Below are 22,374 nucleotides of genomic sequence, written 5' to 3'. Positions count from 1 at the left end.
TCATACATTGCACTGCTAACTGCTCTGGTCACCAGCCTCACTGCCACACACCTGCTCTCTCTTTCTCTCTTGCCCATTTGCTTCACACACAACCTGTGCATTGAGCTATCCCTGAAAGAAGGAGCGCTACGTGTGTAGCAATATGCTGTCTCAAACTTCTCAGATTTCCTGCAGATCTTGCAAAGAGATGATAAATCCCAACGTAATTTGCTTATTTACTTATTACTGCTACCTCTTAACACTTAGGAAGAAAAGACTGTTGAAATAATTTTCTAATGCACAAGAGTACTTTCCACACACATTTGCGCATGTGTGTAATGCCTGCGATCTCATAACTGACCTCAGAACAGTGGAAACTGAGTTGAGGACAGCTTGACAACCACACTTGTGGCTATAGTTAGTCAACTGTAAAAGATCCCCGGATTATCCTCGATGCAAATGCGTCCAAAAAATGCGTCTCGCATCTCATGGCCATACCCTGCCTTGCAAGGTACTGTATTGAACCTACAGTATTTTTCAGGCAGTGCCTAGCACATTGTTGTTGTTATCCTAATTATCCTAATTGCCAAACATACACACACACGCATATGCGAACAGACACACTCATACACAGACACTAACGTTTAGGGTTGCCAACCATCCCATATAATACAGTAGCATCTCATTTTGAAAATTCAAATGCGCTGTCCCTTACTGAATCAATACAAGAAGCGATTTGTACCATATTTTCATGCACAGAACTGTTAGTATGAGGATATTGTCTTCCTCAATAAGCATACATGCACATCTAGTTAACAGAACTTTAGTGCTTCTTACAACTAGGTGTAGATACAGCCTCTCACATGTTAGCAAGAAACGGCCGAGCCAATCCTATTAGCGATACTGGGTTAGGGAGGTGGGAACCGTAGTACAGAGCATGATCTCTCAACCATTTGTATACTAAATACATTGAGTAGACACTGAGGGACAACAGCGGTTATATTTTAATTTTTTGTTCAAAATTATTGCTAAGGACATTTCGGTAATCACTGGATATTGGTAGGGACATGTTCCTGCTGTCCCTACCAGTTTCTACACCCATGCTTGCTGTCTTTTTGAGAGTTAAGTGAGCACATTGGTATAGAGTTGTTCTTAGATGTACTACAGCTGTTTCTCCCTGCTTCCAGTCTTTCGGTTAAGCTTGGCTAACCACATCACCAGCTTTGTACTTAAAACACAGATGTGAGATAGACATCAATTTTCTCATGTCTTTTTAGAAAAGAAAGCAAATGAAAATATTTTTTAAAACATTGTAGTACTCCTTTAAAGGAAAATAATCCCTTCTGGTTTGAATCTCAGTAATGAAAAACAAATAATGGGTAAATGTAAAAAAAAATCTGATTCTATCCAGGACGCACAGGAAAATGAACAAAGGAAATTTGAACTAAAATGTTGACATAACTCTACTGTAAATAACAGCAGTATGCTCCTTTAATTAGCCGACCTGCTTCATATATATCTACTCACATGTGGACGTGTGGTGGTTGGAAGCGTCCCTGGTTGATGTTGTAGAAGGTGAAGGCCTGAGTGGGGTTGGTGCTGTACTCGTCCACCTCCACAGTCGTCCTGCTACCTCGTTGGGTGTGTGACTGAGCCTGCGACTGCTGCCGCCTCGCTGCCATAATCTCTGACAGGGTGAAGGCCATGGCACTGGGTATTGGAGCAGGGCGGATGGAGGAGAGCAAGGTGTTGGGTTGAGAAGTTTAGCTGATTGTTGTTTTTGCTTTAGAACACTGGGTGGATAGTCTCAGCCTGAGGAGGGGCTGTTACCACGTGTCTTGACACGCTCAAACCCTCACAGACCTCACAGTCACAGTGACCTGAGGAGAGAACATCACGTCCTCCCTCCTCTTCTTCTTTTTCTTCTTTACAGTTCCTCTGCACCTGAGAGACAGAACAGAGCAGAGCTGACATTAAGTGTATGTGATAAGGATGGGATTTCAGAATAGTGCTGAAATGATTCATTTGATTATTTTAAGTTCATTTTTAAAATAAATGGAGAGATGAACATTAATGATCAATTAAATGTTTAAGTCATTAATTAGGCAAAAACGCCAAACATTCTCTGGTTCAAGATTCTCAAATCTAAGCATTTGATGCTATTTGCTGTTTTATAGGATTTTAAATGGGACATTTTTGAGTTTTTCAGTGTTGGTCAGACAAAGCGAGACATTCATGTTGTGATGGGCATTTTCTTTCATTTTATAGGCTAAACAACTATCTGATTAATTGAAAAAATATGCTTGAGATTAAAAGAGTACTTCACTAATTTAGCATTATAATGGTAAAACATTGTTGGACTCACTTTATAAGACTTTATAAAAAAGGCATAAAATCAATGCAGCAGAACCAGATATCTTGTCTTTTATATTCCATGCACTCTTTTTTTATTACGCCTACATTGCCCACAATTCAATTCAATGTTAAACTTATTAGCGGCAGCTAATATATCCTGGAGCCTGTAGCCTTCAGCAGATATGAGGAGCGGGCTACAGAGGCCTGGTAAGCTAAGGCGATTAACTCAGCCCAGGAGGATATCCTACCTCTTCACCCTGAAGAGCTCTGTGGTAGCTTTGGCAGTATGTTTAGGATCATTGTCCTGCGGACTGATGAAATGTTGTGCAATGAGTGTTGATGCATTTGACTGAATCTGAGCACACAGAAAGCTCCTGTATACCTCTGCATTCATCCTGTTGTTTCCCTCAGCAGTGAAATCATCAATAAATGCCAGTGTGTCTGTTCAATTGGCAGCCATACAGGACCAAGTCATAACAGAACCACCACCACGTTTGACAGATGAGGTGGTGGCTTTGGGTCATGAGCTGCTCCTTTTTTCTCCAAACTTACCTCTCTTCATCATTTTGACAGAGGTTGATTTTTGTTTAATCAGTCCATAGAACAGTCCATTGTTCCAGAGCTCTACCGGTTTCTTTGTATATGTTTTTGTGAACTGCAACCTGGCCTTTCTGTTTGTGAGGCTTACCAGGATATCCCAAACCCTCTTCAGCAAATGGCCCCTGCTCAGGTGGAATCCTGTGACATAAGTGCGGAACATGAGTCACGTGATAACAAGTGTTTTATATGCCATAGGATACGGTTTCAAAGCTCCAGAAAAACACTAGTAGGTGTAACTTGAGTTTAAAATATTCACTGCAGTCAGGTCTAGGTGGATGTAAGAGGCAGACTGCTGATGTTACATATGACACAGAGGCTCCGAGAAGTGTGTGTCAAGTGTGTTTGACAGTTTCCGGTGAAACTTTGTATCAAGGCTTGTATTGTTTTCAGATAATTATGTGACCAAGGACATACAAGGCCTCAGCTTCAGCATAATCGCGGTATAATTTCAAACCAGGTTTCCAAACGCTTGGTTTCTTTCAGTCAGTCAAGGGTCATGTACAGTGGCAGGCTGGCGGTGAAAGGCTGAATGTGCCACCATTTTCTCTACTACTTTTTAAAACAAATCTTTTTATTAGTATTTTTCCATTTCCCTTTCTCCTGTTTACCGATTTTGTGAATCTTTGCTCACATAAGGCCTAATAACGTTTCTACCTTTCAGACAGTACTACGTGAAGTAAAGTTACTGTCAATCAAATGTTGCTCAGGTAGAAATAGTGGATCAGAGTAGAATGCATTCCACTGCTGATACTACTGTTTAAGTGCAACACTACTTAGCTAAATCAACCCTCTTACAATTACAGGATCCCTCTGAATACTGCAACAAACAGCAATATGTTTACCCTCATTTCTATCAGTTGGTACTACAGTTATTATCTACACCAACCTAACCTGTCCCTGTGAGAGGGTCCGCTCTAAGGCAGGGTAGGTAATATCAAAAAAGAATCCTTACTGGATTCAGCATCAGCACAAAGTGCAGCGACATGTCAGTAATATTTGTACTATAGCAGCATCCATGATCATTTATTTGGCTGCTCTCAGTTATTTTACCATTAGGTGTCTTTTGTGAACATCGAGTTAAATGAGGCTTCCAGTAATGAATCTTTGGGCAACACGACTATCTACTAAGACTCAGTGCTGCAGTAAAGCCTCATTTCACCATCACTTACTCGTATATCATTTTAAGTTAACATCGCATAACATGTACACAGCTACACAAAAAAAGGAAGAACTCCTTTAATTAGGGCCTTCAATCTAGTGAATGAACAGAACCATATTTCACTCGGGGTGTCTCAACTAAATCAGGAAAAATTCAAAATTGTAATTGTATAAGTAAAATTCATTAGTGCAAAGATAACTTAATATTCCTCACGATTTTGCCAAGAAAAACTCTTAAGACCATAACAAAATGAGCAAATACTAATCAGCTAGCAAATTAAACAAATAACAGTCCCCCATACTTTGTATTACCCATCTCATCATTGATTACATCAGCACAAAAGCAGGAAGTGTTTGGTTGCCACCTGCTGTATGTCTCGTGGGTAAGCACAGTGAAAATGATTGTTGGAACAAAGAAAGTTAACACAGTGGTAACTGCCAATGCAGCAATCCTACAATATTAATCTTCACTCTTTAGTATTGTAATTATTATTGTTATCATTATTATTTCAGTTTTCTTCCATCCATTTTTTTGACACGCTTTATGCAAATTTTTTAATGAAGATTTTTAAATTTCTATTGGGTATGAGCGAGGCATGATGAGACATAATGAATATTAAAAAAGTATATAGGCTTCAAGAGTGAATCTTGATGAACTACTTACTTCAGTGCTTCACATACTCAGCTAAAAAACATTGCAAAATGTTTCGGCTAATATTTCGGCAACCATTAGGCGTAGAAGAAAAATAGTGTCTTTGGATTCAGTGGATGATGCTGAAGAGATTGATACAGCCCACGGCCATTTCCCGCCATTTTGAATTTTTGCTAGACATACTTTTGACTCCCCTCTCCTATGTCTTTCATCTAAGCTTCACCAAATTTGTAAATACCATGTTTGGAATACCCTGAACATTGCCTACATGTTTGATTTGAGATATGATGTATCCTTTGTCTATGATTGGCTAACAAATTTTTGTGGGTGTGGTTAAATCAATTTAAACTGCTATAACTCTCTAATGCGTCATCCAGTTACAACCAAATTTGGCTCAAGGGTACAGACTAAGGCCACGAATGTTCATGTAGTTTTTTGCCACTAGGGGGATGCTATGGTAAAAAAAACAAAATTAGCTTAATACAAATTGCTACTACTCCATGATAATAATGGCTAGAAACATGGTTTAGGTTCGAAAATTTTGGAACAATTTATCCCCAATTCACCCGTCCCAACAATCAGAAGAGAAATCTGGTCTGGGACCTTGGCCAGCATTTATACTTGGCCCAGATTATCTGGTAATGTGAGGGGTTTACATATCCAGTCTTAAACCTCACAAACTGCTCGCAGACCCATCAAGGCTGCCCCCATAATATCAAACATGTTCGATATTTAGGAGTTAGAATCTAGATTTTTTTGATTATGATTATGTCAGTGCCAGAGCAGCTGACGGTGTTGCCAAGCAGCCCTTAAACATTCTAGCCCCTGAATCTAACATTAGCTATTATACTACTGTTGACAGATATTAAAACTGACAGTTAAAATCTCACCTCCAGAAGAATAGACAAACACTTGGTGACCGCGACTCCCCACCATTTTCTCATCCAGACTCATTTAGCCTTCTGCTTTCGTTTTTTCTCACTGCAAAGTATTACTAATGTTACAGCAAGTTGTTGCACCACAGTCTCCATTTTGTTTACATCTGCTTCCCCATGAGATCACGTGAGCATTGCTCCCTGATTGCTCCCTCTGGCACAATAATCTTAATAATATCCTGTAGCATGTTATGCACCATACTTTCAGTTCTTGTAGTGTGCGTTTTTGAAATTAGAGAGAGGAACATCTGTGAAGTTTCTCCTTGTGTGCGTAATGCAACCTGATTTCAAAAACAGTTAGGCTTTTAAAACTCCTTTAGTCTGAGCCCGGCTTAACATGCGCTTGTTTTTATACATTAATAAATTGCACTGTCCACGTCCACACCAGGCATATATAGACTTTAGCATTTTAATACTTTTATCTTTAGCATTCAATTTTATTATCTTTGAATGTTTATCCTTCATACTTCTTTTTCTAATTCTTATTTGTAGTCCTATTCTAACAATTAATCACTATTGTATACTAACCTTTGTAGTACAACCTCAAGACTATGCCACTCTCCATTTCACTGGCCTTATTGTATAAGCATGTGACAAACACAACCTTTAAATCTTAAATCTTAAATCACACTCAGATTTTGTCTCCAAGAGGAAGTTCAGCCACGGCAGAACGTAAAAGATGTTCAAATCTCTATACTTTACCAAACTGGGTATAGACTTCAACAAAGTTGTCATACACCATAAAGTCTTGTTGAAAGGTGTGTAGGATGATAAAACTCTTGACTGAAAAGCAAACAACGAATACCTGTCAGCCATTTGTTCTCACTTCATAAACATTTTGGTCCTTACACTTTAAAGTACAATTCCTTTTAACAAACAGCATCCGTGTAGTGATTCCAAACCATGGGTACTACCTGCAGTTGACTGGGGTTATGTGAAAAAATTTCCACGAGACAGCTGTAACATCTGAACAATGTGATGAGCCTATGAAAACTAATTGGAAAGTAAAAGAAGTCGAAATACTTAATGCAGTTGAAATAGTTAGCTAACAGTAACAGATAACGGTAACTGTTAGCTGTTACTTTTAGCTAACTGTAGTTAACTATGGCAACCGTCACTGTGGTGTCTGCACAAGATCGACACCTACATTTAATTTTGAATTTCTGAAGCATTGTCTATGTAGCTTTGAGCGTATTATTATGCGATGAAAACTTATATGTCGCATCATCGTAAAATTGATGTAGATGCAAAGTAATCCAAATTATCTTGCCACAGAGGTAAAGAAGACAAAGGATACAAAGATGGAGGCTACATCGCCTAGTGTGCTGTCAGACCTTTCAGTAGGTATCGATTACTATCTTTATGAAAGATAAAGAAAAATATGTCAATGTTATAGAAACGTGAAATTATGAGTTTAAATAAAGTTATAGTTATATAAGGATTTTTGAGTTAGGACATGATTTAAGGTGATGCTACCTTTAACAACTAACGTTAGCTAGCTAATGTTAATGTAAGACTAAGTGATAACGTGCTTCTACCTTTAATATTAGTATTAGTTCTTGGCCTTGGTGCCATACTTAATTAGTGTCAGGATGCTTTTTCTTGGCAGCATTTTTTTGAATATATCACTTCATTATAATCATATTCAAAGTGTTCTTTTATATAGGTTAAGTTGTTGGCTGGATTCTCCATTCCCAAGCAAATTTCAAACAGGCTGGCTGTTGTTCCATATTTGGCTCTAAAGGTCTTTACCTAATTATTACCTTGGCTAAACTCAGTAACCAATATTTCTGCAGTGCTTTAACGATACCTGAAAGCCACACCTCGGGGGGAGCCAAAATTCACTCTCATATCGGGTAGTTTTGTTTTTGCCTCAAATGTTACTGAAATCACAATTCGGAACATAAAGCTGGAGACTTCCTATCAAACTGTAAAATGTTAAGGTAAATTCGGCATCTATATGATCCACCAACTAAATCGTATTTCTAAGAGAATGCATGAGAAACAATATATTTTGTTCAACAGGGCTGCCTAATAGTAGTTACATCAAACTTCTATTGTGATTTTTAAGTTTATTTCTGCTGTGCTTATTACCGAAATGACACTAGCTAAAATTCAATTTGGGAAAGTAAGTTATAGCTAAACAGTAGCTCAGTTTGGTGAAGTCAGCATGAAACCTGGTTAATGTTAACGTTAGATTGAAGTCAATTCGACAGCGATTCATTAACACCGCCATTAATATTAGCTAGTTAATGTTAAGTTTGCTATAATTACACTGCAGGGTTTGGGAAACCTGTAAGCAGTGGCACACCTACGTTTATTTAGTAACAGCAACTTTTCATAATTCAGGAATTGTTTTTGCGTTGTGGCGTTAAATGGGCTTCTACAAGCCATTTTAAACATTACAGACAGGCATGTTTGTTAGCTGTGTGTTAAACCGGCAAACGTGTCCATGCTGGAAACACAGAGCTGGTGCTTTGACAGTCACTAGAAGCACATTCTAGTCCCTTGGTAAAAGTGTCTGTGTGGTACCTGTGTTGTAGCTGAGCTACCAGAGAGGCTCTCTGGTGAGTGTGTGACTGTGAGAAAGTGTCAGTGCGTAGCCATAACCCTGCCGTATAACAATGTTAATATTACCATTGTTAGCCCTGAGTATCTTGTAAAGCTCTGAAATAGATGGCAGTTATCGGATGGCCTATGTGTTATTTTTACTGCCACAAAAAAGGAATAATGACTGAGTAACGTTAGAACGATGTCGCCTCTCTGTAGTCTTTTATAAGACTTAATGCTACCAGAAGCTCTTTGTGAGGCAGAAACTGAAGCTACAGTTAGCACACATATGACAGCGTGGTATCTTTCAAGTTTATGTTGATAGAGCTGTAAACGATACATGTCACATGGGTATTGTGAATGATGAATGGTATACAGTAGAAAGGACTAGCAGTCATTACCTTGAAAATTACTGCAGTAAGATGAATTGTCAATTTTTCCCTCTACACATCCTACCACTAACATGGAAGAACACAAGTCAGCCCCTACAGTCACTACTTTAGATGAAAACTCCACAAATTCTCAAGGAGTAGAAGACTACAGGTATCCTGTCAGTGCCATCCTTGTGAAAAATTGCATAGGTGATTTTGTGTAGACGTGTGGTTTGTAGGTATTGCACCTTAGCACACTTTGTTATTTAAAACTTTGGCATGAATATTTCAGTTTAAAAATTTTGAAGTGTACTGAAGCAACAACAAAGATACCTGTGTCATTGTATGAGGAAGTGTTTTAGTCCTAAGAGAAGCTGGCTGTAGCAAAAAGCATTATCAACACCTTCCCATCCCTGAGTGTCTGAATGGCAGGACATTGGGAGGGATTTGTAGGTAAAACTAGTATTTTAATAAATTAAATTCCGCACTCCTCCTATTTAATCTATTTTCGTATAAAACTATCACCAGGCTTCTGAAAAACCAAATGCTCACATTACTTTGATTTTAGCATCATTACACTGGTACCCAGTTTGTTTTAGAATTGATTTTAAAACAATTTTAATGCATTTCACTGTACGGCTCCAGAATACATTGCTGAACTTACTGTCCTTCAAGATATCTCCGGTCATCAGAGCATTGCAATACCCTCAGTGAATGTGTTGTAGGTGAAGGGAATCCTATATGTTATATCTTATAATAACTTGTAACTCATGCTTATTTTTTAAGGTTTTTTTTGTCTTTTTGCTCTACAGCATATAATGTTGTTGTTCCATAGCCTAAAACCACAGCCTTTATTCTGTTATGATTAAAATTGCTCAGCAATTGTGTGATTGGATTGCATGCGACCCATGGAGAACTGAAAAGTGTTCTTCACTGCTCCTTTCTTCCTCCAGAGCAATACTATTATCCAGTCTCTCACTGTGAATTCCTAGAGACCAAATTGCGCAACTTTAGACGGAATCTAAAGCGAGGGCAAAGGCATTATAGGAAGGGAAAAGTGACCAATGACTGCAGTGTAGTCGAGGGGCCTGATACCACAGAGGATAGGCATGCCAGCATTTCAAATGAATAGGTCACCCTGATCAAAAGGTTGCAGCCCTCAGCTGAGAACCTTTCAGCTATCAAGTCAGGCACGGAGGAAACATACACCCCTCACAGAGCCTAGATTACCAAGGCCTCCCCCACTGTTTCGGAAATATTCGACAAGTACCCACGGTTTTTGAACATGCCAAGTCTGGTGGCTCATTTAGTCCCACGCCACTGAAATGTGTTTTGCTTCTAAAGTTTTATGGTGAATGACACATGTCAACAAACAGTATTTCCAAATCCAGCATACACAGAGAAAAATTATCATTAAATTGCAGTCATGTTTGTGATTACCTGATGAATGTCTTGGAATGTAGTTTCAATATTGGGTCATTATTCACCGTGGTTTTATTACCATGAGCATCACTTTTCACATTGTACATTGTCATTTCATCCAAATGACTATATAATGTGAGAGGGATTAAATGGAAATGTAGAAGGTATTGTCCAGGCAGCTGTTTTCAGCAGCAGGCAGCTGTTTTCAGCAAACAAGCTTTGATAAACCCACTGTAGGTAATTTGGCAAGCAGAAAACAGGAGACAGACAAATTTAGAAATTAGCTGCTGGAAAGTGGAATATCTAGCTGCTAAATAGCAAGATATTTTTCTCCGGATTTGGTGGAAACCAAACCAGACCTAAAAGGAGAGGGAATATTGGACATGCTTTAAAACACTAGTGAAAATAAATGTGAATGTTGCTGTGTCTGTTTGATGTGGAAGTGGGTAGCTGCAACATGTTAGCCTTCTTTCTAGGTGATAATGTAAGATGTGTTTTCAGCTTGCCCTGCTACCACCAAGTGGCCAAAATGTGAAATTAATTCAGCTTTGCTTCTCATTTCCCTGAATTAATTCTTCAATATTAGAGCTTATATTTGGTAGATTGATTGTTCAAAGTGTGTTTTTGTTCTCCTCTGTGTAAGCTGGTCTTAGGTTTGGCAATCTTACAGGCGGGAAAGACGGTCCTCTTTTTATGAAGATGGGACGTTAACCTCATTCGCAAGCTCAAATCAGTGGCTGCCCTGGAAACAAGACTGTCCTTTCTGCTGAAGGGTATTAAAGAGAAGACTGAAGGTATTTTCATTTATTTAAACTTAAACCCTCCAATTCAGGAAATGATTTTGGAGCCTTGAGTTTGCCAGTGGAAAGTAAAGTAAATAGATCATCAAATTAAGAAGTCTCCTAATTCTGTCTTTACATGACTAATAAGTGAATGTTAAAAAGATATCACAGAAATTATATGAAAAAGGGTTATACACTTTTACTTTTGATCTTCTTTTTACAAATATGTTTGCCTGTCTCATTGAAGATTTTCAGATGCCCCTCTCTGGTAAACGTGTTTTGATGTCACTATGTTCATTGATGATGGTGTAGAATGGGATCTATGGAGATGGTTGAAAAGTGAATTTAATATATATATGTCCTCAGGCAGCCATCTTGGCTGCAAATGTTTTTCAAGTTTTGTCCAGCTTTGTCTGTTAAGTAATTGTTTTTTACATGGAAGCCAAATTAGGTGACCTTAGTCTCTACATTTCTGATTTCAACTATCCACCTTGGAGGGCATTCAACAATTCTTAATATGACATTAAAAGTAGAGACAAACAAATGAAATACCAGTGGCACACTCCCTAATGTATTGCATGACTCTTTTCTATATTTTACCATTTCGTTTTACAGGTGAGATTTGTTTCACTATCCTTGCGTTGCTAACACACCTGCTCCCCCCAACTGGTGCTGGTCGATCTGCAATATTGCACCTGGTTGATTTTGCACGTTTGCATCTATTCAGTGAAGTTCAGATTGCATTTACTCAAGGAAAGCATTTGACTAGACTCCACTGATCACTTCACTATAATGTCTCTTTTTCTTTCCTGTCTCCAAACCTGGAATGAGTATTACATTGCTTTGCAAAGATCCTGCAGCATTATCCACAACTCTCCCATCCCAGCTGATATGCATTGGTGATCTGAAGAGAGCCACAACACTCAACCAGGAAATACGTGATTGTTGCTAAAAGTACCATTCCTCTAGATGATGGCCTGACGTGTGCTATGGACAAGCCCTTTCAAACTGTGCTGGGTGTGTGTAACTTGTCATATCCAGCACCACTCAGCTCTGTCTTTACCTTCTTTGAGTATGTGTACAACCTGCTGTTCTCCACATAAAGGAAAAACAAAGTGCTTGAGTTGATTTCAAAATCTTATAGCTTGCAAGTAAAGCAAAAATGTTTACCTGTCCAAAACGTGGAGACCCTGTGTTCACAGAGATGAGAAATCTCATTTGGCATCTTCGTGAAATACATTGCTTATCAGATGGACAAAACATGAAAATTATATGCAGTTGAGATAGCTGCCCATCTTTAATTCATTTTCAAAGAATTTCCATAGAGCTCATTCTATACCATCATCAAAAAAATTCTGTCTCAGTTCAACCCATTCACCAGAGGGGCATCTCTGATGTTTTAGAGATGTCCAGGGATGCTGTAGATTTGGCATCACAGTGAAAAAACATGCCCGCGCAGCCTCTTTTGTGGCACAGATGTATCAAGGGTGACTTTAATAGATGTGACAAGAAGTGAAAACTGTATAAAGGAGTTGCTTGAGAGAACTGTAGACAGTTTGCCACAGTCAACTGCTTCTTTTTGGAGTAGTTTGGATGTATCACATGACAGTGAGGCTGTTCAAGCATTAAAGGAGTTAAAAAGTGCTAAACACGCATTTGAAGACATGGACACACGATATAAACTGAACAAATACTTCACTGAGATGTTTTCCCTCATTAAACCACATAAAACTTTCCTGGGTCACAGCTATGAAACTGCAGGAAAGAATGGTAAAATGAAACAGATTTTTGCAGCAGATACATGTCTCTACAAATCGATCTTTGAAATTCTCAAGTTTCTATTCCAACATGAGGAAATGCAGGACGTCTTTCTTCAGAACAAAAAGAGCACTGAAGACAAATACGTGATTACTGCGAGGGCTCTCAGTTCTCCTCACACCTGTCGGTTAAAATGTACCCTGATGCTCTTCAAATACACCTTTACTTTGATGAACTCCAAACAACAAATCCTTTGGATTCAAAGACAAAAATATATAAGTTAGGAACTGTGTATTTTACCTTGAAGAATTTGCCACCAGAGTGCAATACCTCACTCGCAAATATTCACCTGAATCTTCTGTCCAACTAAATTGACAGAGAGGTATACGGATTTGACAAGATCTGTCATAAATTTACATTAACAAATTTAAAATAATCAAATGTACCAAATGAAAATTTATACATGACATTTTTTTAATCATAAATCCAATCCATCAAAACATGTTTTAGCATATCGTTGTCTTATCTGACACGTGTTATCCCTGAGCTGATACACCCATCCCAGCTGATGTGTTAAAATTTAACATATTATGTGTTGTTTTTAACACATAATGTTTAAAAATGTTCTAAGAGTGTACAGATTGATGAAAAAATGTTGAATTATCTTAATAAAATTAATTTGGTTAATTTTTGTTGTTTTTGCAATCATTATCTACAATTTAGGCTATCTATAGTGTAGTTGTACCGTAGCCTATAGTATAGAGAAGCCACACAGTAGGCTCGTTAACTAAAAATCTATGTGATCTACTTAGATAAGTAATTATGTAATGAATTATCTAAGCATTTTAAGTAATAAGTCTTCGCATGCATGAGTTTGCATGGGCACCTGCGAAAATAGGAGAGAGGGGTTGTACTGGGATCATTACTGTCATCGGATAAGGAGGTATAAAAGATAACGGGATGCTGTATAAATAGCAGCCTGCCGTTGTTTATTTAACTTGCGGAGACAGCAGCTAGACTCCACTGAAACAGGGAGCAGCGATGTCTCAGCGACATCGGGGCAGTCAGCAAACAATCCAAATACTACATCTTCCCAACACATTTTATTACATATGGCAACGTATATGTGCTTGCTGGGTAGCTAAAATTAATAGTTGATGGTTGAAAGATTTAGCTAAAAGATAAATTGTTGAAATAGTCAGCTAAAGGTAATGGATAAACGGTCAAAATATTTAGCTAAAGCAACGGATAAACTGTCAAAATAGTTAGCTAAAGTAACGGATAAACGGTTGAAATAGCTAGCTAAACGTGATTTCAACAACATAAGAAAAACAATTTCTTCCTGCTAAAATACAGGAAAAACAAGGCAAAGACATGCAAAACCTTTTAGAAGGGTATGAAAACCACAAATATGTTTAAACATTTGTTAGCGACACATGCCGTTAAAAGAAAGTGAAACTTTAAAGTGTACAGGCGTGTGCTGCATCCACTCCAGCTACTGCAGCACAAGTGCAACTGTTGGTTTAGGTTAAATCTAATGTGTAAATCTAACAGAACCACACAGGCATCCTGAGCACAACCATTTCAGCTTGAATAAAAACAATATAATTAAGGCTGCACATTGTAGTTCCAGAGCTCAAATGATTTATTGTTAATAAATGTTTTTTAATTTGTGCTCTTTTAAATATAACTTATTTCCTGTACATGCTGTTAAGCACTGTAAGTACTGTGTTCTTTTCATTTAACTGAATTGATGAAATCTTTTCAGTGCCCATCCCTGGAGTGTGAGGCCATCATATGTGTATGTCGCCCATTAAGACTCCGATTCTCCTCTGCAGCTCATTTTTTGGAGGCTCTGGCAACTGCTGGGACAGAGCAGAGCATCTGAGAGGTGCTGAGATGACAGGAATTCTGGGAGAGGGAGGTGATAATTCGGGGACCGGCAGCTTTGGCAGAGTCTGTCTGGACAACCGTGTGATGTCAGTGAGCAATCTCCATTCCTCATTCACTGCAACCTCACACGCTGTCAGCACACTGACATTACAGATACACACATCACACTGTGGTTGCTTGCCCAGCATGCTTGGTGGATGTGTTTCAGGAGTGCATACAGTAACGTGTGTGTTCTGTGTGCATACACACTGATCTGTATGCAGGCCTGCTCATGCATATTTTCTGTTGTCACAAATGTGACAGCAACAGCCTCTCACACTGCCCGGTTGAGAAATAGAAATGAATTAGCAAAGAGTAAAACACACTGAGCTCGGATGCAGTTTTCTAGATCATGTAGGCTACACAAAAAGACTGAATTTTTAGAGTATTCACCCTGACTCTTCTAAAGTAAAAAATTCGATTCATTGTATTTGTAAGATATTTCCATCTGGAAATCAGTACCAACAAAGTCATCTGACATCAGTTGTGTTTTGATAGAATTTGATTGAATATGAATCCTATCAACGTTTGTAAGATAAGTTTAACACCACTAAGGCTCAGAAATTTCATTGATATATGTACATGTTTTTTTTTCTCGCATTACTGATATAACCTTCCAAAAATGACTATTTTCATTTCATCTTTTAGAAATAACAACGAGTGAGAGGCCTGTGAATGTGATTTGAATGTTTCCCATATGGCAAATAAAAAAAGGGGGGATGTGAGACAAAAGATTTGATAAGAGATTCATGGACCTCAATGCTCAGTATTTCCAGCTATTTGGGACTGGATCCTAAACGGAACCAGTTATCGGAAGCCAATTGTTTCTATAATCTGAAGAACATATGAATCATACCCTCTCTATAAAAGATAATGTTTCCTTCCCACCTTCTTGCAGTCACTGAGTTTTCATATCTTTGGGTCAGCAATCTGTGAAGTTTAGGGGTGGTGTCTGTAGACAATTCTCAATATCTGTGACATTACAATACCTGAGTTTTGGTACAGACACCAAAGCAATACTTTTGATTTGTGAACTTAGTTTCGGAAAATAAAATGTTTAACCCATTTCTTGCTGTAACAAAATATCCAAAATTGACCAAAAATTGTCTACACTGGTTGTGTAGTGAAAGCAGCAAATCAGCAGAGCACAATAAGCAACTATAGTTCTCCATCAGTATCTACACTGGAAGTGTTCAGCCACAGTGCTGCCTCTGGGTTTAGACGTGTTTTGGCAGCCCAGTGCAAACTTAAATTAGGCCTGTGTTAAAACAATGCAAGTGGCTGCAATGGTGGCGGGCATTATTCTGCAGTAATCATTGAGACAAGAGTTACAATCAAGCAAGACCAGGTTGAGTAAACTGATCCATGAATTTGAAGGTTTGTCAGACAAGAAAACACGATGCAATGGATCATAATACTATAAGACAGGATTTTACAACTCTGGAAAGTTATCACAGAGGAAAATATTTTCATGACCTCAACGGTCATGAGGTAAAATTAGAAACACCACATTAACTTTACAAAGTTAAGGAATGTTTGCTTGCATGAGTCTGTTTAGCTCACCAGAGCATTTTGCCAGATGATGTTGCGTTTTATTGCGTTGCACTACGGCAAAAGTTGAGCCCGGTTCAACATTTTTGCTGGAGCCCTCTGCATCGTTAGACAGCTCTATTGATTAAAATGAATGCAGATCCTTTCTGTCATGTGCATGACTAAAAACACAACTGAAGCTTCTCATGTGTAGACAGCCTGTTTGAGGTCAAGTCAACTCTGCATCCCTAAACTCAAGTCCTGTGAGCAACAAATTCTGTAACTTTCAGAAAAAACAAATCTGATATTCACACCCACAATACACAGCAAGTGGCCAGTTGTGCAGAAGTGTGAAAGAAGGCACGACTTGAACTTCTCTTTCATGAGCTCTCTTTATTTTTTTTAATCTGTCACATAACTACTTGTTACTTCTTGTATGCACAACAGAGTCCAACATCATGAACACCTTGGAGGAGAGATTGTCCAAAAGTGTGCCTAGTTATCCTCATTTATTCAATTAATTGCATCAAGACTAGAAAGACACACAAAAGACAACAAGTTCTTACGGCTTGTCTACACATGAGGCATTTCAGCCATAACATAACCAGTCACATTTAACTCACACTTTACACTCACAGTCACAAACTTAAGCGTATTTTAGGCATTAGGTGTGTTTTCTTCAGTTCTACACAAGAGACTACAATGATTGTCAGTGGTGGAAGAAGTACTTAAATCCTTTATTTAAGTAAAAGTAGTAATACCACAATGTACTGTGTATATAAGTAAAAGTCCATCATTTGATATTTTACTTAACTAAAAGTGAATAAGCACTACCATGCAAATACACTGAAAGTACAGTACCTAGCTAATTAACTAATTTTAACTAATTTAAATACTGCCGGGTAGCTCAGTCTGTAATAATACATCATTTATTTGTCGGTTATATTTTGTATTAGTAATGTGAATCTGAAAAGTAACTAGTAAATAAAGCTTTCAGATAAATGCAGAGCAGTAAAAAGTATATTTGAGATTGAAATGTGTTGGAGCAGGAGTATAAATGGAAACACTAAAGTAAAGTACAAGTAGCCTACCTCAAAATTGTACTTAAGTACAGTGCTTGAGTAAATGTACTAAGTTACTTTCCATCACTGGAGATTATATATTCGGCTCTGAGTGCTACCAAATGGCCTTTGACCTAAACACTAAATACTGTGGCTGAAAGCATCCTTCGGAGGCACAGATGGAGGACTGAAGCTGCTGCTGCTAACGTGCTAATGAAGACAAAGTGTTACGGAGAGATCAGGGTGGTAGTAAGATGCAGTCAAGAGGACGTGGTTGGATGACAGGCTATACGACCAAGTTTGTTTGAACTGGACCGAACCCTTAAATCATACAATGAAGTTACAGTTTTATTCATCTGATTATCTCTTTCTTTCATGCTTTACTACTATGATTGCACATTTAATTTTGTTATGTTTATTTTACCTTTTGTGAATCAACCAAAGATTGTGCTGTATTTTAAAGTGTGCTAATGTATACATTACAATTATGATGATACTCAACATGCATTAAAAAATAGAAGATGGTTATGAGTCTACACAGTCTTCTCTTTCTTAACAGAGCACATACTTAGCAGTAGTAAATGCATTTAAAGGAAGTATCACTTTATTTTTGTAAGATGGGTTAAAAAATAAGAGCTTCCACACACTAGACTTTGCAGTCTGTGTAATACTTTCACAAGCTTTTGGTTTTAGACCGTCTACAGGTATACAAGGAGTATCCCTTTGCCTTACTGGAGTGACAAATTCACCTTAATCTATAGAACTTGCTCTTTGAAACCACTTTTAAAGCATGAAGGTGAGCACTACTGGTCAGAAGAGAGGCTATAGTTGTTCAGCTGTATCCATATACTGTATAACACCTTTTTTAAATCATATTCACGAGTAAACCATAGATCAGGATTTATTGTATTAAGTAATGCATCAAACTCAATTGATTACTTGTCGCCTGAAATAGACAGAGCACATCATCCATATATCTGTACCATTTCATAATTTTGGAATGGAATTGATTTTTTCATTATATACAAAACTAAAGAAAAACATATATGTTGAACCCATCACATATAGAGAGAACTCACCAAATAAAGAGAATCCCTCAAATTAAAATGAGGTATCAATTATTATTATCTGACATGCATTATTTTTTAACATGCAAACACTTGGTAGTCTGGTGAACTTTTATAGCCAACACTGCCACATGAAAATTAACTGTTGGTCAAGACACTACAGAGACTTTATGGACATTTTGCATGGTCATGGTCATCATGGTCATGGTATCAATTATTTACGGGGAGTTTTTGGAGCTCCGCAGCTGACACAACTGAGTCATTTTCTGCAACGAGAGATGTTAATAAGAGTCACAGAAGCTCAAACTTAGGGGCCCCTGGATCCAGTGGGTCCCTAGCCTGTTCAGTAATCCATCTACAAGGAAGAAGAGAATAGAGGAGGCTCTGGCAGCGGCGGCAGTATAGACCAGAACACACGGATATAGCAGAGTACTGTACTGTATGTTTGCGAGGCTGTAGAGCGGCTGATAAATGCAGAAACAGAACAGGGGCTGTCTGATAGATGCTCTCTCCTCTTGGGTACATTCTCATATTTAGCAAGCAGCCCACATGTTACACTGTGTGGCAATCTTCTCTGCTTATTCACTCGTTTTCCGCTACGGATATACACAGAAGATTAAAGTGCATCTGAGTATGGCACTGAATTTCAGTATCTTTTAATGCATAGCCTGGAGATCTTAAGAGTGTGTTGGGCTGATTTGGAGCCATAGCTCAGTGAAATATGGTGCATACAGAAAGAAAATTCCATTCCAGAATATTCATTCAAAATGTGAAAATATGGAATTTCTTGCCTCAACTTTGACGACTAACTACACTTTTAAATAGGGTTTAATTCACCTTAAATTCACTTGCACTCAATCTGTTTCAATTAACTGCCTGGCAGACAGAATTTTCCAAACTTTAATTAGAATCAGAAATTAATTTTTTTTCAGTTGAATTATCAAAGTGCTCCTGTGAATTATCAGCTTCATGCACATTTTGCAGAAGTTTCCCTCCACTCATAAGGACTCAAACTACAGTCTGGGCTCTATTCAACTGAACTATAATCGAACTTTTTAGCCATTTGGATACACAAGCTGCACCAGCGGGGTGTTTGGAAGTTCCAGTAAGCCTCTGCAGCCTGTACTGTACTCGGAGACAATACCCTTTGGATGTGGTGCTACTGAAATCTGATCTAACGTGAAAGCGCGCTGGTGAGCTCTGCTGGAAAGCGTTACATCTGGGAACGTAGATTCATGCCTTTATTGAAGCCCACACTGTTCAGGAGACCTCCGAAACCCCCTTCACGTGTGAGAGAAAACACATTCAAACGAGGGTTCAGAGACGAGATTAATACGGGAATATGCAGCGCTGAGCGGGTTCTGTGCAAATCTCTGCTCCGGTCTTGCATGCTAAAGAAACACAAATAGATTCAACCTACCGGCTCCTGTGGTCAGCTGCAGTGAAGCTGCTCGGTGATGGATGTGGAAGGAGGAAGGTGTCTGCGCTGTGAGAGAGACGCGCTGGTCAGTTTGAATGCGCACCCCGTGGTGCACCGGTGGAGTGTCGTGGAGATCCCGCTCTGGCTCTCTCTCTCTCTCTCTCTCTCTCCTCTGTGTGTGTGTGTGTGTGTGTGTGTGTGTGTGTGTGTGTGTGTGTGTGTGTCTCTCTATTTCCCTCGGATCGGTCCTGCCCACCGTCTTTCCCGGTGAGGGTACAATGAGGAGGAGCAGAGGAGGAGAGGAGGAGAGAGGACCGAGAGCGAGACGCGGTTCTACAAGAGCTCATTCATGGTCGTACAGCGACAGAATTCACGGCGGTTGATGATAAGGTTCCCACTGGGACCACCAGGATCGTGTTCAGGATTCAAAATACTGAGGTCATGAGTCCATTATTCCCCCAACTCAACCCCGCCAACCCTAAGGAATATTTGACTTTAATATAGTCTATTTATTCATTCTACTGATCAAATATGTTTTCTGTTTAATCTTTCAACACGATGATTTAAAGACTGCCTCAAAGCCTCTCTTGCACTGCCCAAAATATAATTTTTAAAAAAACCAACTACTTGTTTGTTTATTGATTTGTTTATTTCCATATTTATTTGTGAAGCAAGTATTCAGATCTTTTACTTGCATAAAAGTAGCAAAACTTGAAGGTGAGATTTTCCTTTACAAGTAAAAGCCCTGCATTCAAATTTTGAGTGAAGTAGAAGTAGTACTAGTGGTACTAGCAGAAAAAGATTACTTGAAGTATCAAAGGTAAAAGTACTCACTGGGCTGCAGAATGTACCCTGTCAGTGTTACATTGGATTACTGAGTTAAGTCAAGCAGATTTTAACTTGCCTGCTTTATATACTGTTGGTTTGTTTAATCTATGGCATGGTAAAATATTTAATAAACTGATTATATATTTTGAATATAACACTGTTCTTCAAAATAACAGTACGACTAAAATAAATGTAGTGGATTTGAACTATGAAGTAGCATAAAATGGAAATTATAAAGTGGTAATACTAAATACTAAAGTAATATTGGAGTATATGTACATCAAAACTGTACACAAGCACAGTATTTCAGTAAATGTACTTTCTGTGTAAATCCACTGTGTAATAAGTGTAAAACTGTAGAAACTAAACTCCTAATGTCTTTCAACCTTCCACATTCACAGAAATAATAGGACTTAACCTTGCTGAGCTCAGTAGTAGATACCGTATATCCCTCAGTGGGATTTTCAGTGTGTACATGTAAAGATCCCATGTGTAACTGAAGGTAGTGAACATACTTGTCCAATAATTTCATTATCAATTAGTCTTTCAATCATTTGGTTTATAAAGGGTCAGTAAATACTGAGAAATTATTATCACAAGTTCCTAATGCCTGAGTCAACACATTCACACAGCGTCTTTTGTCCAGCAAACCGTCCAAAACTACAAATTAACTCTGTTTACAATTATAGAGGACTAAGAAAACCAGCAAATAGTCATATATGAGAGGTTGGAACCAGGATAAATTTAAAATCATTGCTTAAAAATGACTTAAACAATTAACTGATTATCAAAATTGTTGCTGTGGATTAATCGTCCAATCATTTCCGTTCTAGTCTTACATTGTCCCAATGATATCAGTGCAAGGACTCACAGTAAAATTTTAATTAAGTAAAATTATTTAGTCATTGAATTGTATTTTTCTTTTCACTTGTTCCAAATAAAATGAACCTTTTTCATTAATTTTCTAAAGTCATGTGTCATTTTATTGATTTTAGAGCATGAATCTGCCTTTTCTGTCTAATTTCTGGCTCATTTCTCAAATCCCCAGGAGAGAGAGACTGTAGAACAAGACTGAGGGAAAGTGGAATTCCAGTGCAAAAAATATATGTTTGATCTGAAAAAATTTAAAGAATGACCATGGATGGATAATGAAACAACTGGCTCCTGGGCACAGACGCATACAACTCACCCACCCCGCTATCTACTGAAGTACCACCAACCACACAGCCAGCCTTTGTTCTGCATTTTTTTCCATGGTATTATGCAGGCAAACTGTAGGGTGCTGCTGTTGGTTGAAAATTGTTTCTTGGTTACTGATAAAGATAAAAAGAGAGTGTCTTAATCTTGTGGATCTAGATCAGATCCACACTGATGCCTCTCCACTAGTATCATACAAAATACTATAGCATACAATACTGAACATTAAAAAGGAATTCTGGTACACATTACATTTTCTGAAAGTAGAGCCATTCTGCTGCCTAACATGTTTGAATTGCTTTAAAAGTTCATACAGGCACACTGTGTCTGTTGTATTATGTGGGAAAACAAATGAACAGAACTGTAACACAAATTAATATTAGATTAGACTGTTTATCGCAGATAATCCATGTTAAAAGATGAGGTGCAAAGGAAAAAAAGTGAAATCTGATTAAGTTGCAGAAGTTTCTATTTCTATAAGACCTAAATAATCTGCCACATGATTTAATTGCTTTTATTCTCACAACAGTAATCATCTGATTTATTACATACATGTGGCAGGATACTGGGTGACCTAGTTTTCTCCTCTGGGAGGTAATAAAGTGGAAAACATTGTTTGCAAATATTACAATGTCATTAAATTGATTTTTCTCTAAATAATATCAGTTAAGTTGTTAACTGATATTATTTAGTGGTCTCTCAGTCTGAGACATGGACTATATCAACAGTCACTTCAAACTGAGGCTCTATCTTTGTGGCCTCTGGACCCTTTGTGCC

At 38.1% G+C, this 22,374-nt stretch overlaps 1 protein-coding gene across 1 annotated transcript in view; it reads right to left on the bottom strand.

The window, feature by feature from the left end:
- The window catches only part of mpped1 (metallophosphoesterase domain containing 1), a 74,178-nt gene extending 72,493 nt beyond the window's left edge, over positions 1-1,685 (bottom strand). Inside the window, exon 1 of the mRNA XM_040149992.1 lies at positions 1,507-1,685. Within this exon, the coding sequence (XP_040005926.1) occupies positions 1,507-1,685 (179 nt within the window). The remainder of the gene's footprint in view (positions 1-1,506) is intronic.
- Positions 1,686-22,374: the final 20,689 nt, after the last annotated feature.

The sequence above is a fragment of the Xiphias gladius genome, chromosome 2, assembly GCF_016859285.1.
Source record: "Xiphias gladius isolate SHS-SW01 ecotype Sanya breed wild chromosome 2, ASM1685928v1, whole genome shotgun sequence".
Lineage (NCBI taxonomy): Eukaryota > Metazoa > Chordata > Actinopteri > Istiophoriformes > Xiphiidae > Xiphias > Xiphias gladius.
The sequence above is the reverse complement of the archived record's forward strand: the minus strand, read 5'-3'. Positions and strand labels throughout refer to the sequence as shown.